Here is an 11,689-nt window from a genome sequence, read left to right as displayed (position 1 = left end):
GTTTTCTTTCTTTTCCCTCTGTTTCTTATTTACCTTTTCATCTTTCTCTTGATATTTGTGGTTGAGTGTCAAACTTTCCATTTAGTCCCGGTCTCTTTTGTGCAAAAACTTGGAATTCTTCAATTTTGTTGAATGCCCATACTTTCCCCTGAAAGTATATGGTTAGTTTCGCTGGGTAGTTGATTCGTGGCTGAAGGCCTAGCTCTCTTGCCTTTCTGAATATTGTATTCCACAGCCTATAATTTTCTAATGCTGAAAGTAATGTTAGGAATAAGTACAAAATTTTCCCTTGATCCAATTTTATATTAGAAGTCTATAATTTCTATGTTTTGCCACTCTATTGTGACATTTCTCACTATTTTAGTAATATTTAGTTAATTATTTTTGAAATTTCTATTCCACTTATTTTTTCCTATTACACTTTTTTAAGAATCAATTTTGTTTATTGGGTACAAATTCATGTATTTAGAATCAATATTGTATTGTTCCAAGGCAGAAGAGGGAGAAGGGCTGGGGGTTAGGGGTAGGACCATTAAATGCCCAGGATCACACAGCTAAGAAATGTCTGCAGCCAACAGAACCACCTGTCTCTAGGCCTGGCTCATAATCTACTGACCATATTACACTAGCTGCTCCCATATGTTATGCTCTTAATAGTTATTGTTACATCATAAAATTTGTGCCATTAAGATTAAACTGGTTTTGGAGAATTAAGGTTCCTAATTTGTTTGGAACATGAAACAGGTTTGTTTTTTTTTAATCTTTAGAATTGAGTTGAAAATATTTTTCTAATACAGTAGTAAAGATGATAGAAATCTAAAAACAAATGAGATCTGGAGAAATTATTCACAGTCCCAATTTCCCACTGAGTTTTTTCCCAAAACTATTAAGTCAGTTATTTGGGACATGTTTTCTTTCTAGAAATATAATCTACACATCTATTTGCACATGTTATACTAATCTTGCTTTATAGAGTTCTATCTTTGTTGTCAAAAACATCTTTTCATGTTCTGGTGGTGTGGGTAAAGGACTTTCAGGGGTGATGGGGATCCATCAATAGCCTTCAAGGAGTCCATGAATTTAGATGGGGAAAACACATTATTCAAAAATAATTGGTTCCCCTTATAATTCTACACATTTAAAAACATTATTATAGCAAACAGCAAGAGGCTTCACTAGACTACAGAAAAGAGACCCAGTCCATACACAAAAGAAAATTAAGAATCCTTGCCCTAAAACATTTTAAATGTTCAATCAAAAACAGTAATGAAAAATGATTCAAAAAACTGGGTCTTATTCTCTTTCTATACCTGCTGGGATTTCATGCAGTAATAGTATTAAAATAACCCTAAAGTCAGAAATAAAATAATTATTCAAGTTGATACCCTTCCATTAGTTCTTACCATAACAAGAAAGGAATTAATTGACAGTCTATAGAATTCATCAAATTCATCTATTAAATATTTTTTCTTAAAAAAGATTTCTTTTAATTGACTTTCACAATAAAATATTTGGTAAAGTCATCACAGAAAAGGGTTTTAAAGTTTATGTTACTACTATATATCCCCAAAACAAAAGGTATAATTTATGTTATGAAATGATTGGTTTTATCAATGTTAAGTACATACTCTTCCAATGAAGTTCCTGATTTTTTTTATACCTTCTCCTATATGACACTTATTTATGGCATTCCATGTATCCATCACAGTGGGCCTACCTGTCATGCTACTCATAGTTTTCCTCATTCTCTTGACATTGCATGGAAAGCCCATGCTAACTATCGGTTACCCTTGGCATTTGTTAAATGATCAGTCCATCTTTTTTGCTTATAAGTCTTTCTGATAACATTCTTTGAATATTGCCATTCTTGATTGATAATAAGTGAAGCCCATGACTTACCACCATGCAACATCAACAGATTACTTGTTTTTAACTTGGGCTTTTGTTTAATTGAAATACTTAATTCAGTTTGCTTATCTCTCCTTTGTTTAGTTCTGGGGTTCTGCTTATTGTTTCAGATACTTCCTAATGGACAAATTCTGTGGATAATTTATTCAGTCATCTGCTTTAGTTTGAACAACAGAAATTCTTCCTCCACTTGTTTTCTCCAGTGTAGCTAACTAGTCAGAACTCAAATGATTATTGATCTCTTTATGAGGCTAAGTTGTATTCAGAGTTTGAACAATCTTCATTATGTCATCCACAAGTAGTAGGAGCATCTAAAGGACAGCCATCTCTAAGGATATTTCTTTGATTTTGATGTTATATGCTAGAATTTGTCCAGGATGGTGGCAAACACCTTTCTCAAGCATTCATCTTGTTTTTTATGCCTTCATTTCAGAGATCGAAGAGTCAGTTAGCTCTATTACATCTTTCAGGGAATTTTGTGTGAATGTGTGCATATTTTTAACAGTTTAAGGCAGTGATTCCCAAAGTGGGTGCTACTGCCCTCTGGTGGGTGCTGCAGCGATCCAGGGGAGCAGTGATGGCCACAGGTGCATTTATCTTTCCTATTAATTGCTATTAAATTTTTTTTAAATTAATTTCCAGGGGGCTAAGTAATATTTTTTCTGGAAAGGGGGCAGTAGGCCAAAAAAGTTTGGGAACCATTGGTTTAAGGCAACATCTTGCTCTATTGAATCATACTTTTTTTTAATAGCCAATAAACAACTCCTCTATTAGAATATTGTATTCTTTATACCTTCCATTCTTTTCCATCTCCAAAAGTCTGTAGTGTATTATCATTTACAAAACAAACTTGCTCCCCTTTCATGCTTTCTTAATGCCTTTGATTTATATGTAAATTCTAAAAAAATTTGGAAGTAAGAAAGTGGTCCAATAGTTCAGTAGTAATTATTTTTCTAAATACTTTTAAAATGTATGGTTTTTTTCTTTAATGCCTCTGGAATCTGCTTCTCTCCTTACTGGTCTCATCTAAAGCAATGAAGGGCTTTTAAATAAATATTCTTGTCTGTTGCTTACTGGCTCATTTTAGAGGACCATTCTAGTGAGGTAATATTTTAGTAGCCATGTTTAGCCATTTAGCTCTTTTCTGGCCCATCAGTTTTTTGTAAATATGTTTGGTTACTTCCAGATGAAAATATATAGGGAGGAATTACTATAAATCTGGACTTATTACCTAGAGTACAAGTCAAAGAATATTCCTTGATAACTCTTTCTAGCACTGAGAGAGCCTTTTAGCTGAAATGTGTGTATTAGTTGCCTTAGGGATGAATATTTTTAGTAACTGATTATATGATGATTATATCTATCAGTGAACACAAAATTTATCATTTTTTAAAGAAATGCAATATAAACAAATCAGATTACTTGCCCTATCAGGAAGAGGGGAAGGATAAGAGGGAGTGAGGGAAGGAAGGAGAATTTGGAACTCAATATTTCTTTTTTTAAAAAATGAATGATTAAAAAACCATTTACATGTAATTGGGAAACAATATTCTTAAGTGCTAGATACCAATATTTAATAAACTGCTTCTGGTAAACTTTTTATGCTTTTTCTGTTGATTGAAAATACTAAAACATTTCTCATTTTTACTTGTTATGAACATTTTACCACATATGGGGTGAAGGGTAAAGAAGGAAGAAGTACATGATTAAAAGTAGTGAGCAATGTGTCACTACTGGAATAATAAAATTAGGAACGTATATGGAAATTAGTTCAATCCTTTGTTTTGAGTATTAAAGCAAATAAACTATACTGTACTGTTTTTTACCAGAAGGAAAAATTGTGGCAGTTGTTTGAAACTGCTTGATTTCTTAAATCTTTTTTATTACTTTAAAAAGTAATTATCTTTGTTTTGGGTGGTTCTGTAGCCAAAGATTACTATTTCTTAAAACAAGATTTTAAACTGTTCATTCCAAATCTGAACCAAGAGATCATAAATGTTAGGTTTGTGACTTCAAAGATTATTTTCAGATTCATATAGTTTGTTAAGTTTGAGTGGGGTTTTTTTGTTTTGTTTTTAAGAATTTTAAATGTAGATCTCTCTTTTTTTTTATTTTTAATCTACTACTGTCATAGTCTTTGTTGATTACAATAACAGTTAACATTCTTCCAATAGTACTCTGCTAGAGGAATTATAGTTTCTTTCTTTCTTTCTTCATTCATTCATTCATGCATCCATTTATTTATTTACTTGTTTGTTTTTTATTTTGAATATTTTCCCATAGTTACATATTTCATGTTCTTTCCCTCTCCCCCAAAGCTCCCTAACCCCCCCCCCTTAGCCAATGCACAGGGAATTATAGTTTCAATACATTTAGTCATAATTTTTTATTTTAAAATGCCTAAATATTTGAAATTGGATTGTAGTGGTGCAACATAGAATCTGGAAATACACATAGTAAAGAATTAAGAACAATAGTGTAAACTTATTTCTCTTTATTTTTGTCTAAAGGCATGGAGTTGGGATGAAGACCAGAAACTGAAATCAGGGGTAAGAAAATATGGAGAAGGAAATTGGCAGAGAATTCTCTCAAGTTACACATTCTTCAATCGGACAAATGTTATGTTAAAGGACCGGTGGAGGACTTTGAAGAAGTTAGAACTAGTTTCTTCAAACAATGGGTACTGAATGTGTTTCTAAAAGGTGGGTTAAATGAGGAAAAGCATCTAGATCAATTGGTTTGTTTAAAACACTAACAGTTGATGTTGTATTTTGAAATTTTTTAATGTTTTCGTGTGATAGTATATTTTTCTGTAGAAGAAAGTTGTTGGATAGACTTTTTAGTACTGTGTCTTTTTTAACCATGCCACATATTTACTATCATTCTGCTCAGTTTAATATGAAAAAAGTCTGGGAAAAAAAAAACCTGCCAAACAATTTTAATATTTGAAGTCATTGAACAATAATGACCTGCTAAGATACAGTTGCTTGGCTTTATGGCATCAGTATGTCACTTATTCTCAAAGCTTCATTGATAAAATAATAAATATACAGTGTTACTTGTATGAATTGTATGTTTTCATATAAGGAGGAAGGTAGAAGGGTAAAAATTGTACACCTAAAATAACAATGGCAAATAAATTTTCTTTTGTGATAGATTGTTTTGACTTTGTTCCAATAGACTTTTAACTTCAACATTAAGCTTACCGTTTGTAGTATTACATATGAAAATTACATCATAAATATCAAGTTCTGTGATTTTGTTAAGACAGTATCTGTAAAGTGTAAGCGTTGTACTAGAAACACTTGAACTCTGATAGATCAAATTAGCGATTTTAATGTCACATAAAAACTAGAATAAGTCTTAGATTCATTACTGCTTGTTTTGTTCACCTCAAGCATTTTGTTCTTAAATCTTGGTCAAGGAATATATAGGATCATATAATTGTCTGCATGAATGCACCGAATTGACTGGACTAGCTAGAATGTTTTTCTTTGTTAAATTATTAAACCAGGAAAATGTCAAATTTATTTATAATAACTCTAGAATTGCCTTGCAAGTATTAGAGATCGAAGTTTGTAGACTAAAAATAAGAAAATATTAGAATATTTATGTCTGTATTTGTGTCTTCCATTTTCTATTTAGAAATTTAGTCTTGACCTTTTTGCTGTTGAAATTGTGTTATTAAATAAAAAGACTCAAATCCTCATTTTGTTGCCAAGTATTTCAATGTGCAGAAATCCATATAGCTCCTAGGATTCTATTGTCTGATTGATAAACATCAATTCTTGACATTTTCTGCTCTAGCCAACTTAGGAAATAGTATGGAATTGAGAGTCTTAACCTTTTTTATATGTTGGGATCCCTTGGGCAATTTGGAGCCTATAGATTTGTCAGAATAACGTTTTTCCATGCATAAACAACAAGCATTTATTAAGGGCTTGCTAAATGCCAGGCACCATGCTAAGCATATTTGCTAAAAATAAATTCAAGTAAAAAGGCAGTCTCTACCATCAAGCTTACTTTTTCATGATGGAAAACAACACACAAAAGAAAGCTGAAGAGGCAGCTCAGGGATTGAGAGCCAGGCCTAGAGATGGGAGGTCCTGGGTTTAAATCTGGCCTCAGATACTTCCTAGCTGTGTGACCCTGGGCAAGTCACTTAATCCCCATTGCCTAGCCCTTACCACTCTTCTGCCTTGAAACCAATAATAGTATTGATTCTAAACCTAATTTTTGCCATACTGTTTTCCAGTTTTCCCAGCAGTTTTTATCACATAGTGAGTGCTTATCCCAAAAGCTGGGATCTTTGGGTCTATTCTGTTGATCCATCCTTCTAATTCTTAGTCAGTACCAGATTGTTTTGATGATTACTGCTTTATAGTACAGTTTAAGATCTGGTACTGCTAGGCCACTATCCTTCATTTTTTTTTTTCATTAGTTCCCTTGATATTCTTGACCTTTTGTTCTTCCAGGTGAATTTAGCTATTTTTTCTAGTTCTATAAAATAGTTTTTTGGTAGTTTGGTTGGTGTGGCATTGAATATGTAGGATTAGGTAGGATTGTCATTTTTATTATATTAGCTTGGCCTACCCATGAGCAATAAATGTTTTTTCAATTGTTTAGATCTAATTTTATTTGTGTGAAAAATGTTTTGTAATTATTTTCACATAATTCCTGCATTTGTCTTGGCAAATAGATTCCAAAGTATTTTATATTGTCTACAGTGGTTTTAAATGGAGTTTCTCTTTCTAACCCTTGCTGCTGTGTTTTGTTGGAAATATATAGAAATATTGATGAAGAAATACTTATGTAGGTTTATTTTGTATCCTACAACTTTGCTAAAATTATTATTTCACCTAGTTTTTTAGAAGATTTTCTAGGATTCTCCAAGTATGCCATTATATCATCCCCAAAGAGTGATAGTTTAGTTTCCTTATTGCCTACTTTAATTCCTTCAATTTCTTTTTCTTCTCTAATTGCTACCACTAGTATTTCTAGTACAATATTAAATAGTAGTGGTGATAATGGGCATCCTTGATTCACTCCTGATCTTATTGGGAAGGTTTCTAACTTATCTCCATTGCAAATGATACTTGCCTATGGTTTTAAATAAATACTGCTTACTATTTTGAGGAAAGACCCTTTTATTCCTATATTTTCTAGTGTTTTAAATAGTAATGGGTGTTGTATTTTGTCAAAGGCTTTCTGCATCTATTGAGATAATCAAGTGATTTCTGTTAGTTTGATTATTGATGTAGATAGTTATGCTGATGGTTTTTCTAATATTAATCCGTCCTTGCATTCCTGATATAAATCCCACCTGGTCCTAGTGACTGTAGTCTCTTTGCTAGTATTTTATTTAAGATTTTTGCATTAATATTTATTAAGGAAATTGGTCTATAATTTTCTTTCTCTGTTTTTCATCTTCCTGGCTTAGGTATCAGCACTGTATTTGTGTCATAAAAAGACTTTGATAGGACTCCCTCTTTGTTTATTTTGCCAAATACTTTGTATAGTATTGAGAGGAATTGTTCTTTAAATGTTTGATAGAGTTCACTTGTGAATCCATCTGGCCCTGTGGAATTTTTCTTGAGGAATTCATTGATGACTTGTTCAATTTCCTTTTCTGAGATGGATTTGAATGTTAAATATTCTATTTCCTCTTTTATTAATCTAGGCATTTTATATCTTTGTAAATATTCATTCATTTCACCTAGATTATCAGATTTATCACAGTATTGATTCTAAGATAGAAGGTAAAGGTTAAAAAGAAGGGGAAGGGAGAAGATAAAGAAACTAAAAATGATGGAACCATACCCAAGCCAGAATGTTGTATCAATATAATCAGCAGTTTTAATAAAGAGATGATTTAAGTTTGTGGCATATGAAATTTAGAGTACTAACATTTCCATGTAAATAACATACACCAGTGGGTAAAAAACAAAAGATTATATTATTTATAATCATTTCCTAGAAGGTGACACAGCTATGTGAATGGGTGAGCTTGATAAAGCATTAGAGGGTCTCTGTCTGTGGACAGAACCATATTTTTACCCTGAAGAGAGTCTCCACATGGATGTACCTTTGCCACCTTACAAATAAAAAATACACAATAATCTGTTCTCCAACAAAACTTGCCCCTGACCCTTTCATCACTGTTTCTAAAATAATGGCGCCATCTATTCCACCAAAGCTTGAAATCTCAATGTTACCTAATTCTTTCTTCCCATACTTCTTCCCTTCTTCCCAACCCAATCAATGGCCAGATTCTGATTATTCTATAAGAAAATAACTCTTTAGATTCCTACTCTCTTTTTATATTGCTTTTATCACTGTTTACATTATAATAATAACCTCATTTCTTCCATTTTCTCCCTTGTTAAATCAATCCTTTACTATAGTCGCAGTAATACTCTGGATATTATTAACTTGTACCCCTTTTTTGCACCCAAGACAACCTTTGGATTTCAGAGGAGAAGTTTTATCTTAAGCCCGAAACTACAACATGCTTCTTCACTCCTTGAATTAGATGGAGACAAGTTCTTAATTTATCTGTAAACAAACCTTTTGGATAGTGGAGCAACTAAGTAAGCGAGGCAGAGTCTGGCAGAAAAAAGTGAATATGCACACTTGTGTGTTGATTATTAAACATTAGTGTGGGGAGAAAGTAGGTCTTTTTCCTTGGAATACTGGACTGTGTATGTGTGCTTTCAGGCTTGGGTCAGAGGCTGGCTCTCATCAAGGATTCTTTTTTAGATAAACTCAACTAGTAATTGTTCTGTAATATCTTACTTCCATGTTTCCATCTCCCAAATCTGAATGGTCTCCCTTTAACATTTTTGCTTGTTGAAAACCCATTTCTTCCTTAAAAGATACAGCTCAGATGCAACCTTTTAAAAGAAACTTCCCCACATTTCAATTCCCTTCCTGAAAGCAAATATTTTCCATCTTTCTTTCTTTTTTTTTTTTTTTTTTTTTTAAACCCTTGTACTTCGGTGTATTGTCTCATAGGTGGAAGATTGGTAAGGGTGGGCAATGGGGGTCAAGTGACTTGCCCAGGGTCACACAGCTGGGAAGTGGCTGAGACCGGGTTTGAACCTAGGACCTCCTGTCTCTAGGCCTGACTCTCACTCCACTGAGCTACCCAGCTGCCCCCACTTTCCATCTTTCTTAAAGCACCTTAGGTCTTGAGTCATGCTCATTTATGTACATGCACCATCTCCCCCACTTCCTAATTAGTCCTCATGCTCATTAAAGACAGGGACTGACTTTTCCCCCATTTTAATTTCCTACCACATAGCATAGTGCCTATATGTAACACGTTTGTTTTTATATTTGATTGAATTGTTTTGGGGAGGGGTGGAGGAAATGGCAAGGGAGATTTCAAATGTGAAGGAGAACAAAAAGACATTGTAAAAACTAAAGGAGGAAAAATTTAATTAGAAATAGTCAGCAGTGTTGTATATTGGCAGCCAAAAAAAAGAACAAAGTGAAGGAAAAAGAAGACTGAAAAACAGTGTACTTGCCAAAAGAAGGCTCTCTCCAAGAGTACAAGTTCAGTTCAGTAATGGGTATAAAACAAACCTGCTTGGAGGAGGGGAGGCAAGGACAATGACCCAGCTATTAGGAAGCAAGTGAGTAAATATTACTGTTCTAGACTTTGGTTGTAGAAATGATGAAAAGAAATTGCATTGGCTGATTGTTAGAAAGAAGAAGTTTCTAGAGATTATACGGTTTGGGAGTTGGGGAACAATCAAGAGGCATTGAAATTGTGTTCCAGGCACTGTAGCTTGGGGATTTGTTTAAATGTCAGTATAAGGTAGAGATGGAAAAGGATCAGAGAAATTAAATGAGAACAGAAAGCTATATAAACAGTGTGGGATTCCAACTAGGTAAGTGGTGATTAAATCAAAAGAAGTAAAGAATGGTTGCATAATATTTTATAAGTTTTGCACAAATGAAACCAATGCAGCTAAAATTACAAGAAAATGGGGAAATTGGGGAAAATCTTTGCATCAGGTTTCCCTGATAAAGGTCTCATTTCTAAGCTACATAGGGAACAGAGTCAAATTAATAACAGTAACAACCATATCCTAGTTATTAAATGGTCAAAAGATACGACAAGGCAGTTTGCAGAGGAAGAAATTCAAGCTGTCAATTGCCATATGAACTCTAAATCACCAATAAGAGAAATACAAATTAAAACAACTCTCAGATACCACACCTCACACCCATTAGATTGACTAAATTGGCAAAAAAAAAAAGATAATGACAAATATGGGAAAGGCTGTAGGGAAGCAAATTCTCTAATAAAATGTGGACCTTTGAACTGCTACAACCATTCTGGAAAGCAATTTCAAATTGTGCCCAATAAGCTAATAAACTCTGTGGATATCCTTCAACCTAGCAATACCACTACTAAGTTTGTACCCAAATATGCCAAAAAAAGAGTGAAAAAGACCCACTTATATGTACAGAAATATAACAGCTCTTTTTATGGTGGCAAGGAATTGGGTATTGAGGGGATACTTATCATTTGTGGAATGACTGAAAAGATTATGGTTTATGAATGTGATGAAATACTATTGTGCTGTAAGAAATAATAAAGAAGTGTCAGAAAAAACTGAAAAGATTTGTACAAAGTGAAATAAACAGAACCAGGAGAACACTTTATACGGTAAAAATATTGGAAAGACAATCATTCTGAAAGGCTTTGGAACTGATCAACACAATGGCCAATTTCAAAAAACTCATAATGAAACATGTTATCTGCTTCCAGAGAGAAGTGATGAGTGCCTGACAAAGCATATTTTGTTTTCTTCCTTGCTTTTTGGGGGGACAGCAAGGTGGAGACATGAATCTTGGAGGAATTTGTTTTATATAATTACATATTTATAATGGGTGGGGGAAAGAAGAATTTGGGACTGAAAATAAAATTGAATTTTTTAAAAAATTGAGAATGGAGTGGGAATTGCTAGCCATAAGGCAGTGAAGTAGTACCATTTTATTATATGAATACTAGAGATGATGAAAGGTCATTTGATTCTCTGAGGCACCAGAAAAGAAGATTCTCTGGACCCCTGTTTCCTTTAATGGCTGGTAATTGGGTTAACAGAGATCTAATTGAATTGAACATTTGATACTGGTTATCTTTACTTTATCTCAGGATGTTAGGGGGATGATGCAGAGTAAAAAAATTAATAATAATAAATAGTTGGGCAGCCAGTGTTGCAGTAGTTAGAGCACCAGACCTGGAACATCTCAGTTCAAGTTCAGCCTCAGAAACTAGCTGTGTGACTCTGGGCAAGTCACTTAATCCTATATTGCCCAGTTCTTTATCTATAAAATGGGTATATACTGGAGAAGGAAATGGCTAACTTCTCCAGTATTTTCGCCAAGAAAACCTCATGGACTGACATGTCACATGGAATCAGACATAACTGAAAAACACCACCACAAACAAAAATTATTTCCATGTGGAGTGTGTTTGACTCCAGGTTGAAAATAGTTTTAGAAGCTTTTGTTGAAGAAGTATATATGGGGGCGAAGGGTGGTGCAGCTAGGTCACTCAGTGGATAGTGCCAGGCCTGGATGCAAGAGGTCTTGGATTCAGATATGGCCTCAAGACAATAGCTGTATGACTCGGGCCAACTCACTTAATCCCATTTGCCTAGCCCTTGTCTTCCTGTCATAGAGTGGTGGTTACTAAGAAAGTGTGTGTGTGCATAAATATATATATATATATATACATATATATATATATATATATATATATATA

The 11,689-nt window shown here is 33.6% G+C and overlaps 1 protein-coding gene across 2 annotated transcripts in view; it reads left to right on the top strand.

The window, feature by feature from the left end:
- TERF1 (telomeric repeat binding factor 1) overlaps positions 1 to 5,617 on the top strand; it is a 49,675-nt gene extending 44,058 nt beyond the window's left edge. For both annotated transcript variants that reach the window (XM_044665887.1, XM_044665880.1), the window contains one exon: positions 4,419 to 5,617. In XM_044665887.1, coding sequence (XP_044521822.1) covers positions 4,419 to 4,595 — 177 coding nt within the window. In that variant the 3' untranslated portion in view covers positions 4,596 to 5,617. The remainder of the gene's footprint in view (positions 1 to 4,418) is intronic.
- Positions 5,618 to 11,689: the final 6,072 nt, after the last annotated feature.

This window comes from Gracilinanus agilis, chromosome 1, assembly GCF_016433145.1.
Source record: "Gracilinanus agilis isolate LMUSP501 chromosome 1, AgileGrace, whole genome shotgun sequence".
NCBI lineage: Eukaryota > Metazoa > Chordata > Mammalia > Didelphimorphia > Didelphidae > Gracilinanus > Gracilinanus agilis.
Note: the sequence above shows the minus strand (reverse complement) of the source record. Positions and strands in the feature narration are given on the sequence as shown.